The sequence below is a fragment of the Lissotriton vulgaris genome, chromosome 5 (genome assembly GCF_964263255.1).
Source record: "Lissotriton vulgaris chromosome 5, aLisVul1.2, whole genome shotgun sequence".
NCBI classification, from domain to species: domain Eukaryota; kingdom Metazoa; phylum Chordata; class Amphibia; order Caudata; family Salamandridae; genus Lissotriton; species Lissotriton vulgaris.
Genome location: NC_141693.1, coordinates 359,834,663 through 359,859,552, shown reverse-complemented (window position 1 = coordinate 359,859,552; position 24,890 = coordinate 359,834,663). Strand labels below are relative to the sequence as shown.

At 45.9% G+C, this 24,890-nt stretch overlaps 1 protein-coding gene across 2 annotated transcripts in view; it reads left to right on the top strand.

The window, feature by feature from the left end:
* The window catches only part of NOL9 (nucleolar protein 9), a 180,786-nt gene that overhangs the window by 41,327 nt on the left and 114,569 nt on the right, over positions 1 to 24,890 (top strand). For both annotated transcript variants that reach the window (XM_086921676.1, XM_086921675.1), the window contains exons 7-8: positions 9,707 to 9,868; positions 10,711 to 11,008. In XM_086921676.1, coding sequence (XP_086777802.1) covers positions 9,707 to 9,868; positions 10,711 to 11,008 — 460 coding nt within the window. The remainder of the gene's footprint in view (positions 1 to 9,706; positions 9,869 to 10,710; positions 11,009 to 24,890) is intronic.

The window sequence follows — 24,890 nt, the reverse complement described above, 5'->3', positions numbered from 1 at the left end:
TTACATGTGGGATGGACTCTGTCAGAGACTGAAGATTTTACTTGTGTTTTTTGTTTTGCATTCTATAATTTAGTTGGTTACTTACATGTTAAAGATCAGATAGCTCAATCTCAACCAAAATCTAGATAGGCGCCCATCATAAAGTTCCTTGATATTTGATGCTTTGAGTGATTGTTATAGCAGTCTATTTACTTTAGATTAACTTCACGCCAGCTCAGTAGAGTACCAAGTACAAATGTAAGTTATAGGAATTTCTTTTTGAATTCTCACTACAGTACAGAATATTATCCTAACATTTGCTTTGGTATTGTTTGTTCACTGTTTAAAAGTTCTCATGTTGCTTTGTTAGTTTTCTACACCACATTAAAGTTCAAATCCCAGCGTTATTGGGGTCTCTACAAAAGTAATTGCAAAACAATCGTAACTGTCCCTGCAGGTGAATTTTGAATTTTTTTTAATGTTTATTCTATATATTTTAAAAAGACCATCAATTTTAACTGTTCTAATTCAACTTAAGGTTCACAGATATATGCATTTTTATTTCATTTAAAAATGTGATGATAGCTTCACCTTTCTGTTGGCTCCTTTACAGATAAATACCAATGCTCATTTAAGGTCCCCATCACACTCTAATTAAAGAACCTAGTCATAAACACACATCACCATAAAGACTACCATCAAAAATGTTAAGATACCAACCTACACTCCTGACTCCAGTGGCAATATATCAATAAATGGCATCTCTGCATGCTTGCATAGGTTGGTGGTAAGTGACATGGTCAAGCTCACACACCCTCATTACTTAGAGGCTTTGTGCTGGTAACCCACACCCTTAAAATGCCGGAGAAAGGGGATAGTTAGCACATCAAGCATGTGAGCAAATACCACACTACACCTACAAAGCCTCAAATAGTAGAAGCAAGAAATGTACTTCCGACTAATAGGAGCAGTCACTCTCTGGGTCCCACATCACAGTTTAAGGTAGGGATCTGAGCACTAAAATATGGGTTGAGGTGGAGAGTCACAATACCTAATCTCCACTAGTAGTTTTTTGGCCAACTCCCCACCAGACCCTTAAACTCAAAACCGCACTAAAGATCCAATGGGAACAATGGGCATTGTACTGCATAAAACCACTGTAACGTAATGCACCCCATTAAAGAAGGATGTATCTGTCTCTGCAGATCGTTACTTCCTAGTATCTTTCCTCTCTTCAGTGACCGTGAAGTGGCAGGCTGTAGAGACTGATACACAGTTCACTCCTTCCCTGCAATTGAGACCGATTGGAACACAATTTCAGATGCCCCTGCTCATTTTTCTAGGACAGTGAGGACTTTATGGTCCCGGCATCGCCACAATACTCTGGAAAGTATGTGAGAGCAAGCTACTGTTACTATGCTTATACATGATTTGAAGGAGCTAGGGCTGCATTGGTCCGAAGACTGCCCCTCCCTTGAGTTGCAAAAACAACAATTGATGGACAGAATTTTGCACAATGGCAAAACATTTCCCCCCAGTCACAGATCTGGGTTTAATCCATCGTTATTTTGCTCACCACACCAGTTCAGACATGGCCATATGCAAATCAGTCTTGACCCTGTGCCTCATGGGAACAGTCCAGCCCGAACTGCAAAGCCAGGTCTTCCCTGGACCGGAATCAAGCATCCTAGGACCGGTTTCTGGCTCTCAGCCAGGATAGCTTGATTCCAGTGGCATGGAGAGCACAGGACTCACGTCTGAGCATACCGTCCCACTCGGGGTGACAAATGCAAAAACAACAATTGATGGACGGAATGTTGCACAATGGCAAAACATTCACCCCCAGTCACAGATCTGGGTTTAATCCATCGTTATTTGGCTCACCACACCACCCCAGTTCAGACATGGCCATATGCAAATCAGTCTTGACCCTGTGCCTCATGGGAACAGTCCAGCCCTAACTGCCAAGCCATGTCTTCCCTGGACCGGTTTCTGGTTATCAAAATCTCCTTAAAACAGATTTTTAGAGGCTTAAAGGGAGAAGTGAGTGAAGTCACATAATTCTTCAGCAAAGAGGGACTCACCCGGAAGGTGGTAGATGTTATGTAGTCCAATCGGGGGAGAGCTTTTAACTGCGAGTTCAACGTCACGTGAACAGAGTTCTTCAGGAGGGAGAGTTGCAACTCCGTTTTATGGATTAAAGTAAGTCCACCCCCTTTTCTGTTGGGTCTGTCTTGTCAAATGATGTAGTAGCCGGGGGGGGGGGGTGAGTAGATCTAGAATAGCTGAGTGGTCATTGAGCCAAGTTTCAGTCAGGAAGGCAATGTCAATAGCCTCACTAAGGATGGTTTCTGAAATATCAGTAGCATGAAGCAATGCAAGAGACGGGATTAGGATCATCCTTAGCAGGTTTAAGGGAGTTGATGATGGTGCGTTGTGCAGGAGGTCTAGGTGAGGGGGGAGTAGAAGGGATTCGGTTGATGCCCACAATGATTGGGATAGAGGAGTAAGGGAGGTGATTTGCCGGCAGAGGCTTAGGAAGATAAGAATTACACAGGTAATTTAGAGCAGACATGAAGAGGCAGCACACAGCACGGCGAGGCCTGAGTGCTCATGTGCAAAGGGGTATGGTCAGCCATTGCACATGGTGGGGGAGGTTATGAGAGGAAGACAGACTTGTTTCAGATAATTTGGGGCAAACCCTGGTGTTAAGGATGGAGAGATCTCCTCTGATCCGAGTTAGTTCAGTAGCCATAGCATTGAGTTTACTTTCAATGCGGTTGAGTGTCTGTGCAATAAAGTTGGGGAGGGAGGGGGTGGGTGGTGGGGCAGGAGGAGAGAGAGGAGAAACCCCACAGAAAAGGGGTCACTGTTGTCAGGGGAAGGCAATCTGTTGAGCGGGGACGGGAGAGGGAGTAAAAGTGATCAAACAGGCATTACGTAGATTCTGCGAGGAGTGATTTGGTGCAGTCAAACAATCATGGGATAGAGATATATATATATATCATGTGATCAAGCCTCTGGCTGGAGGTGAAACGCGTCATGCAGGCTTGCTGGGTTACAATTTTTAAACTGAATTAAATCACTGCACTTCAATTCTTTTTGGGTCTGCCTTATTCGTTTTACCTGACAGTCTGGATTCGACTGTGGATGCTGTGTGAGCGGTATCGAGCGAAGTGAGAAGGGGATATATATATATATATATATATATATATATATATATATATATATATATATATATATATATATATATATATATATATATATATATATATATATATATGATCTATATATTAGATAGATCTATATATTAGATAGATCTATATATTAGATAGATCTATATATTAGATAGATCTATATATTAGATAGATCTATATATTAGATAGATCTATAGGGAGAGAGATCGAGATCGATCTTGCTTGTGGAGAATGTCAATAGGAGTCAGGGGCTTAGACATAGCAGAGAGAGGAAGGAAGGAGGGAGGGAGAAGAGTTGGAGGGAGAATCTCACTTCCAGCCAGTAGGTAACTGTTCTGTAGTACTTAATCACATAGGCTGGATTCACAAGTGTAGACGTGATTAATGTTGATCGCATGCAGTATTTAAAAGCTAACTGAGTTTTAACAAATAAGATAAGCCCAACATACTTTAAATTAACTTGTTTGCTGTCACAGCAAAACAGCAACTAGAGATTTAGCCTCCCCCAGAACATAAACGGTAAACTCGCCATCTATATTCAGACCTAAGAAACTAAAAAATAACCCAATGCTTGAGTAGGTGATTCTGATGAGATGTAACACCTGGCTAATTACAGATTCAATTCTGTAACCAAGTACTTAAACTGTCATCTACTATGTAAGGTTAAAAAAGAAAGCCAAGCAAATGGGTGCCTCTTTGAAAGTGCTCATTTGCAGTATTTTCTTGGATGCCAGTCTGGTTTGAGATTACAGGTCTTCGATGCTTCAGCCTCATCTAACCTCTAGGTATGCTCAGAAAAATAGTTTATGGTATATTAGACCTTTATCTCCACTGGTATGTTAGTCAATGCGTTAGTGCTGTGTGTCCATGTAGGATCCCACTCAACTGGTTATGGCAGTTATGTTATGCTATCCGGATTTATTACGCGCGCAGATGCCCCAGTAAAGGGGCGTCCTGGCACGAGAACAGAACCAAGAAAAAACCGGACAGAAGGAGAAAACACAACACAACAACAGCAGAGCTAAGGTGCTAAGGGGAAGAGGAAGGTTTTGACCGCCTTCCTAAAAGCGAGGAGCCCCTCGATGGCACGGATATGAACAGGCAAGGAATTCCATAGTTTGGCGGCAAGGACTTGGAAGGAGCGTCCACCAATCCTAGATCTCTTAAAACGAGGAACTGTGGCAAGATGGAGAACAGAGGACCTCAGAGTGCGAGCTGGTACGTAGGGAGAGATAAGTTGCTGGAGAATCTGAGGGGAAGAGAGTTTAAGGATTTTGAAGGTCAAAATCAAGGATTTAAACTTTATTCTCTGTGCCACCGGGAGTCAATGGAGATTGTAAATGGTTTTCCTAGCGGAGCAAAATTTGGGCAAGCCAACCAGAGCCCTGGCGGCAGCGTTCTGGACGCGTTGAAGGCGAGAGAGCTCAGCCTGATTGACTCCGAGAAAAAGAGAGCTGGCATAATCCAATTTGGACAGGATCATGGCCTGCACAATAAGTTGACGAGTGGGAGCGTCAAAATATTTAAAGGTGGACCGAAGCTGACGCAAAATCCCAAAGCAAGATGCAGCAATCTTTTTAGTATGGGTGGAGAAGCTCAATTGGGAGTCAAACCACACCCCAAGATTTTTTGCTTCAGTAACGGGGGTAGGAGTGGGGCCGAGCTCTTGAGGCCACCAACTATCGCCCCACAGATGAGTTTGTTTCCCCACAATGAGCACCTCAGTTTTCTTAGCGTTCAATTGCAGGAAATGGTCATTCATCCAGTGGGCCACGGATATAAGTCCCTCACGGAACTTAGCTGCCTCGAGATCGGAGGCCCCACTAATCGCAACCGCCAGCTGAGTGTCGTCTGCGTAGGACACGATGGAGAGGTTCCCACGCATGGCGACATCAGCTAGCGGCTGGACATAAAGATTAAATAAGGTGGGGCTTAGAGCCGATCCCTGTGGAACTCCCTGGGCGATCGCATGTGGTTTAGATTCGAAGGGGGGAATGATGACCCTGAAGGAGCGATCAGATAAAAAAGATCTGAACCATTCAAGAGCCAACTTATCTACCCCAGCCTCGGCCAAACGTCGGAGTAAAATGGCATGGGAGACAGTGTCGAAGGCGGCACTTGGATCGAGAAGCACAAGTGCCGCCGTGTGACCCGAATCCACCAACATGCGCAGGTGTCCAGCCATGTACAGGAGCGCAGTCTCGGTGCTGTGACCGGGCCTAAAGCCATTCTGCGTGGGATCTAAAATATTCGCAGAATGGAGATGGTTTGCTAGAATGGTATTAACGTGGGCCTCAGTCAGTTTAGCAGCCCACGGGAGGAGAGAAATGGGACAATAGTTTTCAGCTTTTTTGGGGTCCAAAGCAGGTTTCTTCAGAATAGGGACCACCTGCGCCTGTTTCCAGGCATAAGGTACCGAACCCGAAGTCAGAGACAAATTAATAAGCTCACGAAGAGGGGGGAGGCAGAAGAAGGGAGATTCTCTGAATTGTGAGGGCCGCAAAGGATCTTTTGGAGAGCCTGATTTCACTCTGATAACAAGTTTATCAAACTCCTCCTCCATAGAAAGCTCTGGAAGATAGGATAATGACATAGAGGTTTTAGGAATGACTGTGATACACTGCCGAAGGTCAGTAGGATTGGGAAAAGCACGATAAATACCTTCCACTTTATTAATAAAAAAAGTAGCCAAGTCCTCGCAGTGGGAGGGAGAACAGATCGCAGTAGTAGAAGTTCTACAGGTGGCAAGATCTTTCAGTGCTTTGAAAATAAGTTTGCTAGGGTTGTTACTAGCACTGAACTCACGAGAGAAGTAAGAGGCTCGGGCCCTACAGATGGCTCTGTGATATTTCTTGGTGGTAGCGCGGTACAAAGCTTTCCTGACCGGGTCATAAGACTTGCGCCACAGTCTTTCGGCTTGTTTACAAGATTTTTTTAATAGCCGAAGAGCGTCATCATACCAGGGACTGGAATGGAAGCGCTGTTGTTTAGTCAGGGTGAGCGTCATCATACCAGGGACTGGAATGGAAGCGCTGTTGTTTAGTCAGGGTGAGAGGAATAAGCTTGTCCAGCGCATTGGTGAGCCAGCTACAATAGAAGTTGTAGCCGGATTCCACATCTGTAAAAGGGGCCAAAGGAATCTCGCCTAACAACTGATGAAAATCATTGAGTTTCAACTTTTTCCAAGAGCGCCTGAGAATGGCAGGAGTGGAGGCGACTGCAGGAGGATCTTCAAGTAGAAGATGGCATTCAATTAGGTGGAGGTCTGTCCAGGCCATGAGTCTAGGGGGCAATATTTTGGCCGATGTTATAGAAGTAAAAAAAGGATCTAAGATATGACCACCAATGTGTGTATCATGTTGAACTAATTGAGAAAGTTGGAGAGCCTCCAAGTCAGCACAGGTGCTGCTGGCCACCGAAGGACAAGGAGAGTCAAAATGCAAGTTAAGATCCCCGATTATATTAAAATTCGCAGTTTTCAAGACCAGAGAGCTAACTACATCGGGAAGAGCGGCCCTGAAGGCAGCATCGGGGCCCGGAGGCCGATAAATGAGTAAGCCAGAGAAAGTAAAATGCGAATTGACAGAAACTGAAAAATAGGCACTTTCGCATCCCGCAATATCCATGGCCTTCCATGTACATGGATACCTAGTTTTAATAGCGGCAGCGATGCCGCCCCCTCTAGAGTCACGATTAAGAGTATAAATAGTATACTCTGGAGGGAGTGCAGAATTGATGGCATCTGATGCGTCGTTATGGAGCCAGGTTTCTGACATAAAAAGAATGTCAGGGGCCTCATCGAGTAAGTCATGGACATCAAGATGGTGTTTAACCAAAGATCTAACATTAAGATGAAATATCTTGAAAGTTGTAGGCTCTGATGACACACGAAGGGCAGGGCAAGGAGTAGAAATAGGGGTCGGTGTAGGAAGCGTAAATGAGCAGTCGGGACATCTAAAAGGACCATGCAAAGGATAAAGAGTGGACCGAGCAAGGGGCGGGGGTTGGACGAAAATGAAATAGGTCGGGTCAAGAGTACATGGCTGGAATAGTGCTAAAGAAGATACAAATATACGTACCGACCAAGAGCAGAGCCCTGCCCTAGCGCTTCCTCAGCGCTGACGGGCGCAGACGGGCAGGACTCTGGCGCGACTCAGGCGCAGAGAAGGCGCGGCCCGCTGCGCGTCACCGATGCGCGCAAGGGCAGGGCTTAAGTAGGGCGGGCGGAGGAGGGCCGCAAGGCTAGAGCGCTCTGTCCAGCGTCTCTAGGACGGCACGTCCTCACCCAAGATGGCGCCTATGCAATTACCGGCGAACTAGGAAGCCCACGGAACCCAGACCCGCTAAGTAGCGGTGCGGGAGCCAATTATGTGCAGTGAGGGCCAGGAGTCCCTATTAAAATCAGGGTAAAAATAAAGGAAATTTAACCAAAATATAAAAATGCGGTAAGTTAAAAGCGCGAAGCGCTGAGCAGCGATGTATTGCAGCGTCAGGGTCTCAGCCACGCTGTTCGTCCAGAAGAGTTCTAGCAAGCCAGATATTAATCAACCTTAAGTAGGGCGGGCGGAGGAGGGCCGCAAGGCTAGAGCGCTCGGTCCAGCGTCTCTAGGACGGCACGTCCTCACCCAAGATGGCGCCTATGCAATTACCGGCGAACTAGGAAGCCCACGGAACCCAGACCCGCTAAGTAGCGGTGCGGGAGCCAATTATGTGCAGTGAGGGCCAGGAGTCACTATTAAAATCAGGGTAAAAATAAAGGAAATTTAACCAAAATATAAAAATGCGGTAAGTTAAAAGCGCCGTGGCTCCCTGGGGAGCAGTCAAACCTAGCCAGGGGAGCCGTGCACCAAGCACTTTAACGCATTTAAGGTTAAAGGGTCTGTTGGCTTCAGTTAAACTAATTAGACCTAAATGCATGATGTCGATTTCTAAGTGGCATGCCTAAAGCTGTAAATGCAGTGCTTAATTGATGGCATGTTGAGAGAGATGACCTCCATATTTCACCGGATCCCCACATTCGAACACTCCCAAAGTAAGCGGAAGATGCCTGATTGATTTTGTTCGACTCATTTATAGTTTTATTTTTTTCCATATGCATTTTACACCAATGCAAGTTATCAGGAAAGTAAAGTTGTCCTGTCTATTAAACACATTAAGTAATATTAAGTATTGACATTTGTACTCATAGGTACTTCCAGTACACATTTCTTTCAGTACACACACATTTCCAGACAGGCCTGCTCTCTCCTTGAGCACAGGGAAGTAAAACAACCATATACCGCATAATTCCAACATTTGGAAGCAAGAAAGAGGGACGTTTAAAAAACAAGAATCAGAGAAATGTATTTGGCTTGCATTGATTTGGAGGCAATTTTAGGGAGGAAGCAGCAAAAATAAAGCTCTATATGGTTTAAAAAATCGTGAGTCACCCTGCTGAGACAGGTGTGTTGGCACGTATCCGAGTAGATATACAAAAAATGAAGGAAAGAGAGATTGAGCATTCCCTCGTTCGCCCATCAACTATGCTACTCACTACACGAGAAGGACTTGTCTTTAAAAGGAGAGGGAAACGACAGAATCGCCTAAGTTTAAGAGATAGGCAAGAAGTGAAAAATGATAACCTCCTTAGGGAGTCCCGTTGGGGTGTAAATACTGCCCTTACCCACTCAATGAGTGTCATGCTTCATCATAGGGCCACTACGACTCCCTGGTGCAGACCAACATCCAGAGAGGAGTACTGAGAAAAAAGAATATAGAAAAGAAAAATCTTAGATTAGGGATCTCTCATGCAGAGAATATTTTAAGACTGTCTAAGTGGGTATTTGCCAATTTCATTATAGATCCCACTTGGCAGGATTAAAAACGAGATTCAAATTGAGGGTATATGGGAAAGTTGCGATCCCATTACCCTATCTGCCGTGAGAACATGTTTCTGCCGCCATTTGCCGCCCATAAGGGTCAATGGTATTCTGCAGGGTACGGATCCCTACAAAAGGTTCAAGATACGTACCCTCCAAGTCTAGATTCTAGTGTTTCCCTCTCCATTTAAAGACAAGTCCTTGTGTAGTGAGTAGCAGTGTTGGCACTTATGATATGGGTAGAAATGCAAGTGCCTGCAAATATTCTTTAAGAGCAGAAACACTTTGGCAATGGGGCCTACATGCATAGGGGTGCTATCTAGCACTGTAAGTGGGATAAAGTTTGATAGGGTACGCTAAAAAAAGGTATGAGCAAAGAAGTGCATTTTCAGGGAGAAAAATGCAAGTACTTCCAAGGCCGGGTTATATTTCCCCCACCAACCGCCCAAAAAAGTACACTGGCGCACTGGCGCAATGGCCAAAGGGTCAAGGGAGCCGTGGGTTGAAAAAGTTTGGGAACCACTGGGTTATGGTGACCATCTCATTAACGCATGACCCTCGACTACTTGGATTTCTTCATCATTTGCTTCCACCACCTAATTGAGTATCTTGCCATTTTACTTTTTCTTTCTGTTTAGTTTCTTACTTTAAAAAAATATATTATTTCTTTAGGTCCTCCGTTTACGCACCAGAGGGAGCCACGAAGAATGGTCTATTATGGGGAGGCTTCCTGTGAAAATGATTTAGAAAGATATATTGATGCAGTGAAATATGTCAGTGGTTCCTATAAGAGAGAGGCACCTCTTATCATCAATACTTTAGGTTGGGTGAAAGGTAAGTGTTGAAGTTTTGTTGTTGGTTATAATGTCTTCAAAGATCGTATTTGTTAAGTTAATTCTTTTGTATAACAGATATTGCCAACTTTACCTGTACCTGTCACTTTGCCACTATGTACTGTATTAAATTGGCATTTTAATATATTCCCAGCTGTGTATAATCATTACTTGTACAAATGTTTAGTTCTTTGTATTCACTCGTATCTATATTAGGTTCCGGCTGTGCAACCATTCCTACTTAATTATCTATCAGTATTTTGCTATGCACTGACCCCTTCATGCTTCGGTTATTGTCAGTTGCCTGCTATGCTGCTGTTGGTCTGCTATATCCGTACATCCTTCAGTTTCCAGCTTAGCTTATGGTCCTCTTAGTATTGTCTGCCCCCCCCCCCCCCCCCCCGTCCGTTTGTTGATCTGTAAACTCGTGTACTTATGTTGCAAACGTGGCTTAGTGTCAGATTTCTACTGTGATTGGGTAAATACTTCTCAGCTGCTTTGCTAATGTTTGAGGTGCTGTTCCATTCCTGCTATGTAGATAGAGCTCCTGCAGGTAACCGCGCATATTTGGCTTTGTTCCCTTTCCTGTTTAATATAGATGATTTGGTTCATGAAGGGTTTGCGGTGTGTTCTTATGTTAACTGTCCATTTTCTACTATGCATGCTGTACTACTGTGGTTACAATCTGTTTTTTGCTGTGCTCAATCTGGCATGTTATTGTATTTACCCTTCTGTGTACACTCTTGTACTTGAATCCCAGACCTCTTCCTGCTCTTTCTTTGTCTGTTTTGTTCAGCGTGTACAATGTTACATTTAGACTACTGTTTGCTTATTTTACCACAGGATTTGGTCTAATGCTTTTGATTGATATAATAAGACTGGTGTCTCCGAGTCACATTGTCCAAATCTCAGTGAAGGACTGTGATGACATGCCACAGCTTACACCACAGTATATTCACGAAGCCTGTGGGCTACATACAAAAGGAAAACCACAAGTAAAACCTAAAAATGTAGGGATCAGTCCCGAGGATGAAGAGCCTATGGAAGAAAGTGGTGGCAATTGTCATTTCCAGATATCGACAGAACATGAACTTCTAAGTGTTTCTTCAGAGTTTTCTGGTGCAGGGGACTCCAATAACATGTAAGCCATTACAAATCATTGTCAGTTTGTAATTAATTAAAATATTGATTCTAATCCTATGTCCTGGAATGAAATCTCCCTGTCAAATCAATTTGTAAAATTACAGCTCCATGGTGGCTTAACATACGTTTTTGTTTTTTACCAAAGTCTATTGTGCCATTACTGTGTATATTTCAGCTGGCTGGGAAGGGCAAGATTAGCTTCGATTTAACTGGAATAAGCACGTATGAAAATGGAAAATAATGACAAAATACCTTATCTGAACAGTGTTTGCTTAAAATCTGGTGGTTCAAAGAACTCAAACTTGTGCAAGTACTTAAAGTTCAAACTTAATATTGCAGTAAAACAGAATGAAAGAGCTGATGTAAATGTGCAGGCCGAGACCAAGGGAGCAGGGTAGGGTTTAATTTAAAAAAAATGTAATTTGTTCTTAATTATGGAAAAAAATGTCTACCTTTTATTTCTGATGCTACCAGGCCCCATTTCTTTACAGTCTGATTATTTCTACCTGACGTTACTGTTATGAGTCAGCCTCTTTTTTTTTTTTAGGTCTCGCGACCTATCGATGTGCGCAAGCGCATCGAGCGGAGCGAGAATTCATGTGGCGAAAACATCTTCAAACCAAAGGGCTTTCAGCCCCGCGGTTTTCATGCTGTTCACGTGAACCACGTGATAACATGCACGCGCATTCAGGGCCAGCCAGCCCAGCACATCAAAGGGCTTCTCCTCCCCTAATTGCGGCCGGCCGTACTTTCAGTTTCCCGGAACGGCTTCTCCTCACCTAATTAGGGGAGGAGAAGCCCTTTGATGTGCTTCACACCAATGCGCCTCAGTCATTCCTCTTGTTTGTATTTGCTTCCAGACTCCACGATCTGATCTGCTCATGTGCACAAGACGCTTTACACATTACACTCATCTGCCTGAAGTGGGAGTTTTAAACAAGCAAAGCTGGTCCTTCTGTACTTGCAGTTTCACTTCTAATGTGTGTTATTTATCATGATTTTTAGCTGAGGTGTATCACGCTCGTTCATGAGTTTGATCTTTTCATACTGTGAAATGTTTTCTAAGTTGTTTTTGATTGTCTTACCGCTGGAGGTCTCCCTGTGCTACATTTAGCCTCTGACACATGCAACGCCACTCAACCATGCAACGCCACTCAACCATGCAACGCCACTCAACCATGCAACGCCACTCAACCATGCAACGCCACTCAACCATGCAACGCCACTCAACCATGCAACGCCACTCAACCATGCAACGCCACTCAACCATGCAACGCCACTCAACCATGCAACGCCACTCAACCATGCAACGCCACTCAACCATGCAACGCCACTCAACCATGCAACGCCACTCAACCATGCAACGCCACTCAACCATGCAACGCCACTCAACCATGCAACGCCACTCAACCATGCAACGCCACTCAACCATGCAACGCCACTCAACCATGCAACGCCACTCAACCATGCAACGCCACTCAACCATGCAACGCCACTCAACCATGCAACGCCACTCAACCATGCAACGCCACTCAACCATGCAACGCCACTCAACCATGCAACGCCACTCAACCATGCAACGCCACTCAACCATGCAACGCCACTCAACCATGCAACGCCACTCAACCATGCAACGCCACTCAACCATGCAACGCCACTCAACCATGCAACGCCACTCAACCATGCAACGCCACTCAACCATGCAACGCCACTCAACCATGCAACGCCACTCAACCATGCAACGCCACTCACCTACGCAACGCCACTCACCTACGCAACGCTACGCAACGCCACTCACCTACGCAACGCCACTCACCTACGCAACGCCACTCACCTACGCAACGCCACTCACCTACGCAACGCCACTCACCTACGCAACGCCACTCACCTACGCAACGCCACTCACCTACGCAACGCCACTCACCTACGCAACGCCACTCACCTACGCAACGCCACTCACCTACGCAACGCCACTCACCTACGCAACGCCACTCACCTACGCAACGCCACTCACCTACGCAACGCCACTCACCTACGCAACGCCACTCACCTACGCAACGCCACTCACCTACGCAACGCCACTCACCTACGCAACGCCACTCACCTACGCAACGCCACTCACCTACGCAACGCCACTCACCTACGCAACGCCACTCACCTACGCAACGCCACTCACCTACGCAACGCCACTCACCTACGCAACGCCACTCACCTACGCAACGCCACTCACCTACGCAACGCCACTCACCTACGCAACGCCACTCACCTACGCAACGCCACTCACCTACGCAACGCCACTCACCTACGCAACGCCACTCACCTACGCAACGCCACTCACCTACGCAACGCCACTCACCTACGCAACGCCACTCACCTACGCAACGCCACTCACCTACGCAACGCCACTCACCTACGCAACGCCACTCACCTACGCAACGCCACTCACCTACGCAACGCCACTCACCTACGCAACGCCACTCACCTACGCAACGCCACTCACCTACGCAACGCCACTCACCTACGCAACGCCACTCACCTACGCAACGCCACTCACCTACGCAACGCCACTCACCTACGCAACGCCACTCACCTACGCAACGCCACTCACCTACGCAACGCCACTCAGCCACGCAGTGCCACTTTCACACACACTGTGCAGTGCACAATAGGTCTCGCAGTAGGAAAGTTGGAGATATTGGTTTTTTAAATGACAAAGCCCTTTATGTTTTTAACATGCAAAATAAAAGGCATTGTTATTTGCAATTGTAATAGCTCCAACTTTCCTACTGCGAGACCTATTGGCAACGCCAGTGCTTGTTTTTCTTTTTTATTGACTCACCAGCTAGCTGGTTAAGTTAGACTACCCAAAATGTACTTTTGCATTTGTTAAAATGCGTGTCTTCATTACTCATGCCTCAGGCTTTTTTTTCTCCTCACTTTTAATCCCTCCAATCCATCCTTATTCTTACCATACTTCTTAGAATCTTTGTTCCCCTCCCTAGTCTTCGAGCACCTTGACATGATTTTAGGGCGGCACTTAATTTGTAGAAGAATCTATGCCAGTGACCAGAGCTCTGCTCAGAAGCTTGAGGCCAGCGCTATTAAAATATGGCGCACTGAGTGCCAAGCCTATGTAGTCTTGAATCCACCTCATGTCTTTTTAGCCCACTACCTCACACTCCTTTATCTCATTCTTGCAGGTTCCTGCTTCCTCCATCTGATGTTTTTTCTCCTTTTCACTTCCTCCTCCTTTCCCCATTGTATATTTTTAAGTCACTTGCTCTCTGGAAATGTCCGTACTGGAAAAATAAGTGCCTTGGCACCCACCCGCTCAAATTAAATATATCCATCTACCGAGGCCGATTGTTACTTTTTCATTCATTAGAGTTTTTTCATATGCTGTTCATTAACTAGGCTCCATGCTATCCGGGCTTTCTTTCCAGTGTGTCACCTTGGTGCTCCTGGGAGCGCCCAGTCAATGAATGAATGAAACGCACTTCTATAGCGCAAGGCATCCCAGCGCTGAGATAGGAAACGGAGTCAAAAACAACAACTAGGTGGATGGCATTTCACTTTTTTATTCAGATGGTCCCTCAAGGCCCACATCCGTAGTTTAATTTTAAAAGGTGCACATACCGGCATTAATTGCCAATAGAAGTATGTCTGTAATTGAGGTGTTATTTCAAGATCAACTTCTTATTAAATTCCTTCTTACTCTACTATTGAAACATAGCATTGTTTCTCGGGACATTTGGTGGTATCCACATGTATCATTAAAATCTTTACAAGCGAATGCACCTATATTTTTCTGCAGACTTTAGTTCCAGATGAGAGTGATAACAGTACTTTTCTCAAAGTGTACCAGTACCGGCATAACTCAAACAGGCGGTAATTGTATTGTAACTTTTTTATGTAGCTTTTGCTACCCCTGTGTGGGTCACTGAAGCACTTTGCTACATGGGTGGCATGTGCTACACACTGATTGGTGCTTGGTGTCTTTATTTGGACCCTGTGCAGCAAGTGTTTCCATGTCCTGTATGATGACTAGCAAGGTGTGGTTATTGTGTTTTGGGATGCAGCATTTAGCAGTATGATGGATGAAATATAAGAGACAGACACACAATTAATTGTTTTCAATTAGCTGGCAGCTTTGAGAATTTATGCATGTTTCTTTATGGTATTTATGTTATAAGCACACTTTTTTGTTTACTGCGCTGAGCTGTCCATTTCAAGATCTTTTGTTTAAAGGTTATAGTTCTGAGCAGGCATAGGTTAATGGAAGAAATGGAGACAGCTGCTTGGACGGACTTAGTTAATATCCTCCATATCTGATTGTCACTGTGAGATGTCAAGTAGCAGTCGTAGTATGTTGAACCTGCAGTGGTGGATTCACTTAAAATCCTGTCTTGGCCAGCAGGATGTGGCAGATCTCTTCCATTGTTCCAGAAGCATGCATCCAGATTGTGCCTAAAGCTAAAAAAAAATCAAACATCTTACCCTTCTTCGATGTTCAGTTGGTGATGAGTGGTTTATTTGCTGGATGGTGCAGTCTTGGGTGGTGGATGTGACACTTAGAGGGTGAAGAGGGCAGAATCAAAGGGGCATGATGTGCCCATATTTGATTTGTGAGAAACTGTTCCCCCTTACTTTTTTAGGTCGAAGGCCTAAAAGGCTGCGCTTGCGCAGTCTTAGGCCGGAGATTTAATGAGTCTGAGTAGCGCCGAAGGTCCCGCCTCCGTGCCCCATCTCTCCTTCATTGGCTGGCTTCCTAAACGGAGGCCAGCCATTGGAGGAGAGATCAGTCACTCCAATGTAGCCCCGTCCTTTTCGGATTTGGGGGCGTCATTTTTGATGTTCTTTAGACAGTGACGTTGTCCGTCACTCAGAACATCAAAACCACGCCCCCAATTCCGAAAAATTTCAGGAGCGCCGGCCGCCATTAAGCTGTTTGTTGTACATGAGGTAGGTCGCATGCTCCCGCTGTCCTCGTTCCCGCCCCGAATCCGAAAGTCGTTGTGGCCGCCGTTTTGTTTTTGCAGTTTTATTTTTCTTTCCATGTTTTGTTTTTGCCGTTTTATTTTTCTTCCACCCCCCCCCGCCCGAGGCTCTCCCGTCCCCCGAGGCTCTCCCGAGGCTCTCCCGTCCCCCGAGGCTCTCCCGAGGCTCTCCCGTCCCCCGAGGCTCTCCCGTCCCCCGAGGCTCTCCCGAGGCTCTCCCGTCCCCCGAGGCTCTCCCGAGGCTCTCCCGTCCCCCGAGGCTCCCGTCCCCCGAGGCTCTCCCGTCCCCCGAGGCTCTCCCGAGGCTCTCCCGTCCCCCGAGGCTCTCCCGAGGCTCTCCAGTCCCCCGAGGCTCTCCCGAGGCTCTCCCGTCCCCCGAGGCTCTCCCGAGGCTCTCCCGTCCCCCGAGGCTCCCCCGAGGCTCTCCCGTCCCCCGAGGCTCTCCCGTCCCCCGAGGCTCTCCCGTCCTCCCTCCGCAGCTGCCTGCCCCCTATCTCTATCACGGATCCCACGGTCAGCTGATAAGACTTCCCCAGCCAGTGGTAGGGCGTCATGCCAGACACTGTCCAATGAATCATAGATGCTGCCTCGGCGATAGTTATTCTCAGTCTGAGTACTAAGAATTCCAGACTCACAGAGAACTATAAAATATTTCTGCCTTCTGTGCCCATGACCTTCCAAAGAGATCTGTACACCTAAGCACCATTCTAAAGGAGCACAGTACACGAAAAAATCACCAGGTCAGCGTACACGAAATAGCTCTAAGAGTACTGACCCCACTGAGCTCTGAACACCAGAGCGTCTATAGGGATCCGTGCACCCATGTATCTACAGGGCTCTGTGCGTCTAAAACACACACGCATATTTATAGGGCTTCTCAACCTGCAGGGCCCTGTACACGACCATGCAGCACCGGAAAACATGTACAAAACACACACACGTACATACATATCTAAAAGGCTGTCTACACCAACGCATCTATTGGGCTCTGTACACCAAAGTAACTACAATCCGCTGGTCGCCTGAACAAAGAAACAACTATAGAGCTCTGTACGCCTAGAATCTATAGGGATCTGCACACTTGAAACAATCATTCACAAATCTCAGTAAAAACACACACACACATCTGATAATGTACGCCGAAATATCTCTGGGGCACTATGCAAAAAATATCTATAGCGGTCTTGTCTTCTATGCCGTTTTATTTTTCTTTCCATGTTTTGTTTTTGCCGTTTTATTTTTCTTCCCCCCCCCGCCCGAGGCTCTCCCGAGGCTCTCCCGAGGCTCTCCCGTCCCCCGAGGCTCTCCCGAGGCTCTCCCGAGGCTCTCCCGAGGCTCTCCCGTCCCCCGAGGCTCTCCCGTCCCCCGAGGCTCTCCCGTCCCCCGAGGCTCTCCCGTCCCCCGAGGCTCTCCCGTCCCCCGAGGCTCTCCCGTCCCCCGAGGCTCTCCCGTCCCCCGAGGCTCTCCCGAGGCTCTCCCGTCCCCCGAGGCTCTCCCGAGGCTCTCCCGTCCCCCCGAGGCTCTCCCGTCCCCCCGAGGCTCTCCCGTCCCCCCGAGGCTCTCCCGTCCCCCGAGGCTCTCCCGTCCCCCGCGCCTCGTCCCCCGAGGCTCTCCCGTCCCCCCCCCCGCGAGTCTCTCCCCCCCCCCCCCCGCGAGTCTCTACCGTCCCCCCCCCCGCGAGTCTCTCCACCCCCCCCCCCCCGAGTCTCATTCCCCCCCCCCCCCTGCGAGTCTCTCCCGTTCCCCCCCTTGGCTGGGAAGAGCTGACTCCATTGGGCTCTCTGATTGGGTGTTGCCCTGTAGCTCTTTTCTTTACAGGGTCACAGTGCTCCTTGAAGACGGTTTGAGAATATTCAGCAGGCAAGATATTGAGCAGTCTCGATGAACTTTAAAGTTTAAATCTGCCGCTGCTTTCAATGCATTTCTGTAATCTGTTTTCCTACCCTTCTTTCTGATCAAGTCTAGAACCAATTTTACCCTTTAGTGGCCTTAAGCTTCTATTCAGCGTTAGCATATACCTGTTATATTGTCTAGTGCTTTCTTCTTCAGGACTCGTAATGTTTGTAGATAAAGGAAGAAAGGCAGTGGGAGATGAAGTGATTAAAGAAAGATCGCACAATTCGCCAAGTGGGTAAAGAAAATACACCAGGCGAAGGGCAGTTTGTTGGGGCAGAAACCAGTAACATGGCACCAGTAACGAGGCTCTCCCGTCCCCCGAGGCTCTCCCGTCCCCCGAGGCTCTCCCGTCCCCCGCGCCTCGTCCCCCGAGGCTCTCCCGTCCCCCGAGGCTCTCCCGTCCCCCGAGGCTCTCCCGTCCCCCCAGGCTCTCCCGTCCCCCCCCGCGAGTCTCTCCCGTCCCCCCCTTGGCTGGGAAGAGCTGACTCCATTGGGCTCTCTGATTGGGTGTTGCCCTGTAGCTCTTTTCTTTACAGGGTCACAGTGCTCCTTGAAGACGGTTTGAGAATATTCAGCAGGCAAGATATTGAGCAGTCTCGATGAACTTTCCCGTCCCCCCCCCCGCGAAGTGATTAAAGAAAGATCGCACAATTCGCCAAGTGGGTAAAGAAAATACACCAGGCGAAGGGCAGTTTGTTGGGGCAGAAACCAGTAACATGGCACCTAGACAACATATCTGCTAGTATTCTATGGCAAGAAGTGGCTTCACATTGCTGACATCTTCAACACTATAAGACTGTCAGAGCTCCTTAAAATGGAAACTGCTTCCTCTTTGAAAGCGGGCGGTAAAGTTGTGAGTGCGCAGAGTTGTGAGTGCGCAGAGTTGTGAGTGCGCAGAGTTGTGAGTGCGCAGAGTTGTGAGTGCGCAGAGTTGTGAGTGCGCAGAGTTGTGAGTGCGCAGAGTTGTGAGTGCGCAGAGTTGTGAGTGCGCAGAGTTGTGAGTGCGCAGAGTTGTGAGTGCGCAGAGTTGTGAGTGCAGGTGCAGAGTAGTGAGTGCTGTTGAGTGCAGAGTAGTGAGTGCAGGTGCAGAGTAGTGAGTGCTGTTGAGTGCAGAGTAGTGAGTGCTGTTGAGTGCAGAGTAGTGAGTGCTGTTGAGTGCAGAGTGCTGTGTATTGGCAATGTAAATGACAATGCCATTTATTTATGATTAAAAGAAATGTCATGAGCAATGCCAATAGCTCTACCTTTAATGATGCCGAGACCATTGCATTGTAAATGCTTGTTATGAATATACAACCGTCCCGGAATGGTTAATTCTGATAGTTTTAGTGCTTCCGCTGAAGTGTCATTCAGTGAGTCTCCTGTGCTGTGAAACTGAAGTGGGCAAGGCAGCTAAACAAACTGCTGCCAGGGAGCCTGCTTCATTTCACTGTACTTTTAACACTATAGATGTATCTGTGTATATTCTGCTATTCACCTATGTAAAGCGCTCTGATATCTGCGAAGATCTTGTTCGCGCTATATAAAACTTTCAAAATAAATAAATAAATAAATAAGAGGATGCTTGGAAGCCTGTACTGGCTTTAATTGATTGAATCACTCAAAGCTTTGTGATGCCAAAGATGTATTCTTTTTTGAGTGGTAGTGCAAAGAGTATACAACTGATCTATGAAGTGAGCGCTTTTAATCGTATAGTGTTTACTACCCCAGACTAGGTGTTGAGAAGGCAATTATGTAAAAAAAATAGCATTACATACAGTCAGAATATCACTAAACTCTATATTTTAGAAACACCTTTTTAGCTTAAAACGTTTAGTGCATTTTGTTGCGGTCTATCTTGTACTGTGTGTTAGAAGTTTAAAGTAATGACTTGCATATTCACATTGCTTTCTGCCCAGGCTGTCATCGCGTAGCACTAAAAATACACACGTTACTAATCTCCACTGCACCAACCATCATTTAATTCTGCGACTCTCTGGTTACACACAGACATCTGCAGTGCATTAACTAGTAGAGGTTTCAGAATGTACTATAGTGCATTTCCCAATGAGTAACAACTTTTCCAATTTAGTTTTCATTTAAGCTGCCAGTTATTGTACATGTAGCTAGCTACCTGATGGTGAAAGCCCCCCCCCCCCCCCCCCCCCCCCCCCAAAAAAACCGCAGCTTGACCGTTTCCATAATTTCTTTAATGCACTTTGACCGCTGCACTTAGCAGTTTGTCTTATGTGAGTGTAATAGTGTCAAGCAGTAAAAGCACTTCCATGCAGCCTGTATGATCTGTGATATATGGCCCAACCACTGAGTATTATGGTATGATATTAACTTGGGTTATATACTGTACTATATTTATATTAATATAACACTGACTACTCCTGAAGACCCAGCTAGCTTTTTGTTGCCCATGCTGCATAACTGTGGTTGAGTTTTCAGGTCACTTTGTCTTTCTCCTGACCTTCCTGTTTAGAGTGCCGGACCTTTGCGATGCAGACTGATTCAGGTGACTAGAGGCAAACTACTTTGTGTTTGACATTCTTAGGCTTGTCTCTTTGGCCTGAATTGTATCCAGACTTGGGTCCTGCAAGATTTTCTATTGCCCATTGAATCTTCGTGAATAAGTAAGGCCAAGCATTACTGGATTGTGGTAACTGGGTTTTGACATAGGCTGGCATGGCAAGAGATTAAAAAAAAAAGTAGGCTAGTTCACAGTAACTGTGGGGTGGGAGGTCAGGCTGATGATTCAGGGTTCACTTGATTGATTTCATTCTGTACATAAACGTACCTCCATTTGCACCAAACAAAACAAAAAAGTCCTGTTTTTTAAAAACTCAACTGAGCAGATAATTTAGCCTCAGTCAGCAAACCTAAACCTATACAGTGACACTTCTGCCTAAGAAGCCATCTGTCGACCCACCCGTCCTAGCCAATTCTAGACCAGTCTTCAAGTTCCTAAGCATAAGTTCTAAGGAGAGGTCACTTACCAACTGCAAGTGTGTATGGAAAGTAACATTTTTCACAATTGACAGTTGGGTTTGCAACCCAGAAAAGAAACCGAGCCTGCCTTAACAACCCTTCATGGGGAGCTTCCCTGGGCCTTAGATGAAAATCATTTTGTGGGCTTGATCTGTCTGCTCCTTATGACGTGATGGCTCAGCAGATCATTCTAAACTAGTAGAAGGAATGGATAGGAGTTTTATACAACTTTGGACACAATTTGTTCTTTTCTCTTGTTGGGATTCCAGTATATCATGATTGCATTGTATTAACCCAGCTGCGCAGCTTTTTTTTTGGAAGGATCCAAGGTTTATCATTCTACTTTTTCCGGTTCAACATACACATGTGCCCTCTTGTCGATCATAGATTTCTAGCACCTCCTGGTCCAGATGTGTGCTGGTAACGCACAAACATCTATTACTGGGGAGGAAGTATGGCACTATAAGCAACAGTTTCTCGAAATGCATAGAACACATATTCTCTTGGGCATAGGACAGTTTCCTCTGTATAAATGATAAAAAGGTTCTCATCCTTGTGAACTATCCTACCATCAATTCAGTACTGCACTCTTCTTGGCCTGTTCCGGTTCAACCCCTAGTGTAATGTTGAGATGTCCTTTGTTCCACAGGTGAATCCAGTGGTGAGAGATCTTTCCAACAACCATGATGAGCCAACCTCTACTGACAAACCATTTAGGTATTTACTAGGGTGTTAATCGTCTCAAGGCTGGACTACAGCAACGCAAGGTATTCACGCCTCTAAACAAAAGAATACAGAATCCAGCATCCAGATTGTGCTTAAAGCTGAAAAACAATAATCCAACATCTTACCCCTGTTCGATATTTCTCTGACTTACACTTAAGAAATGGTTCATAATTAGCGTACTGTGCACCAGACACCAAGCCTTTCATGTTACAGACCCTCTCTGTATCTGTAAAACCTCGGCACACATGATTGACCTCCGAGAACTTGAGATCCTGTAAGTTCCCCTATCTCTGCTTAAGCAATTCTAGATAAACGGAACATGAAGGAAGATCTTTCAAAGCCCTGGCCTCCTAAAGTGGATTGAACTAGTCCTTTCCTTAACAGATGAACACAACTAATTAATGTTGGGAAAGGCATAAAACCAATCTGTTATAAAATTGCCTTTATCTCATCCGGGACTAAATGGGACCAACCCTCTTAGAGAGCTCAATAACCCAGCTATCTGATACTGCTCCCATGAAGACCTTCAGCTCTATCCATACTTCTGTAGACCTTGGTTTGAACCGAGTCTTAGTTTGATGTTCCCACAGAATTCGGCCTGTGGCTGCAAATGGACAAATCCTTTAAACACATAAATGGATCAGTTCTTAATCATTGAGGCACATATACATACGAATGCCTAGGCGAAAGAAGCTTTAAGCAGTAGAAATGAGATCACGAAAAAGTCACCTCATCCACAACTTATCGTGCATACTGGGCGACCCATCTTCACCAGAGTAGGTCATGACATTTGTTGATGGAACCTATGAAGGGAGCTCTTAGAAAAAAAATTCGGGAAAGAAAATAATTTTCTGGAATTAAGCCAGGGGCCCAGGCAAAAATATCTGTTTCACCCAAAGTAGTTTCTTTTATTCCTTGGGAATCTTGGATATTATTAAAAAAACATGCATATAAAGGATGCACTGCAGTGGTTTGATTAACCATATGGATTAGTCAACTGCCTTCTTCAGGGCTCCTACTTTCGCTGCCTATTTACTTAAACATGCAATGTGCATAAATGAGGCCCAGCACTCTCAAACCTGTAGTATTTTTCCCATTTGGGAACACCCTAACTTAGGGGGGCACTTCTGACAACTGGTAGGCAGTGAAGCATTAGGTCTGGGGGTGGCATTTATTCCCACACAAATGTGTGACTACAAGGGAATGGCTCTAAATTGAAGACCGCCAGAAAAGACCTAAAAAGAAGTCTAGCTGGCCAGATCATGGAGACACTTTTGTTAATGATTAGTAAGTGGGCTTGGACACACTACTGGACGTTCCGGACTAGCCGAGGTGCATGAATAAAGAATATGACATGAATGAGGATTACAAACTAACCGGCAAGGCTTCCCTGACTGATTCTCCGATTAAGGATTTTGTTTTATATTCAGTTACTCAGTCACAATCTTATTAATCTAGGGCTTAAAGTACTCTGATAAAGAGAGATTCCCTTCTGTAAGCAGTGCAGATGCACATGCTTTCTGGTTGAGACTCTCGCTCCTCAGCATAGGAGAAACCAGCACCTGCTTATAATACTACAGGGGTTAAGTGTAGCTATGCCACGCCAGATGTTAAATCATTTCTCCTTAGTATAGAAAACTCACTCGTATGCACTCCAGTTCCTCCATCTATCGGAGCACATGCTTAACCATGCAGAGTAATTGTCCTAAAGAAGAGTCTTTCCCTTTTTAGAATACCTTTTATTCACGCATTTATTGAAGGACTCTAGCTGAACATTTCCACACAAAGACCTTCACTAGCTGTTTGGGATTCAATTTACTGTTCACTAGATTGATTTTAGCACAATTTTAATCAATACCTAATTATACATTAGGACATTTAATGCTTCAGATGGTGGTTTAAGTGTAATTACATTATGTTTATTGAGTAAACTAAATGCTTTGGCAATTAAAAATCAGTTTATACAGGGACATAAAGGCAGAGTTGTGTGGATGACATTCTAAATCCATGTAAATCAAATTGCAGTGTTACCAATCGTTACTACTCCACTATAGGTAGCAAAATAACTCCATACATCCAAGCTCTAATGTCGTGCATGCGTAGTACTATAATTTTAGGAAAATTGATCAGTTCCCTCAATCAATTTCTCCTCTGACGTCAGTTTCTTATTTTCCATGCCCTTCACAGATCCAGAGTCGCTCTCTGGAACGTTTTTCCATCAAAATAAAATATTGCAATGCTAGGCCGTATGTGTCCCCACCTAAGAAGTTTGATTTTAAGCCCTATCCTTCCTGCATGAAACGGGTCTGTTTGTGTAGCTTGAGGACTCAGCAGAATTCTAATTTGTACGATCAATATGGCTTTGTCCATAGCCATAAAGGAGCAGTAGGCAAAGCTCTTAATGCTGTGGGTGCTTAGCTCTGGGCTTGGTGTTGTTTATGCTCGTGATCTTTATTTATTTAATTATTTTAGCTGTTTTATAGCGCGCTCTATTACTACCAGAGTAATTTGGTGCGAAGTCCAAGTCCAACGTCCCGGACTTTTCCTTTCTTAGTGGAAGCATAATAAGCGGCACAGACCCGCCCCTGGACCATTTTATCCCAAGTGGTACGTCTCCAGGCCTCTTTCCCCGCCCCCCCCCCCCCCCCCCCCCCCCCCCAGCAACTAAGTCTTTCTTCATGCTTGAGTTTGATGGGGTAGCCTCTGGACCCACGCTTCCTCCAGTACAGAAGAAGGTTTCCTCAGAGGTCTTGGTGTTTACACAGGCCATGAAGGTGCTCTTGTGAGGTGCCTCGTATCCTTCCGGTGTGCCTTTTAGCCACATAAAACCCGCAAGAGGGTCAATTAGGAAACGGCAGGTGGGTTATCTTTCGGTGCCGGTCGACCCCAGTAGTTGTCCTCTGGGCACTCCTGTAGTTGTAGTTACGCCAGCTCCCAAAGTTCAGCAGGTGTCTACCTTGGCTTGGGAGTTCATGCCAAAGACTGCCGCGATTTTGATGCACTCCAGGAGGCAAGTACAGACTTTGATGAAGGAGGTCCAATGCAGGGAACAGCCCCTGTCCAGACCTTCTCCAGGTATGAATACTGGCAACGCATGAGCAAAATTTTCAGCACAGACTTGGAATGTGTCGATGCGACACATTGTTGATCATGACAATAGTGTGGCCGCCAGCTTGTTGCGGACTTCTCTATATTGCTTTCCTGAATGCAATATGTCTACGCACCTCACAGAAGGCAACATTTGAATGCCTTCCGGGCGCCTTCTGCGGTAGTGGCATATTTTACAGC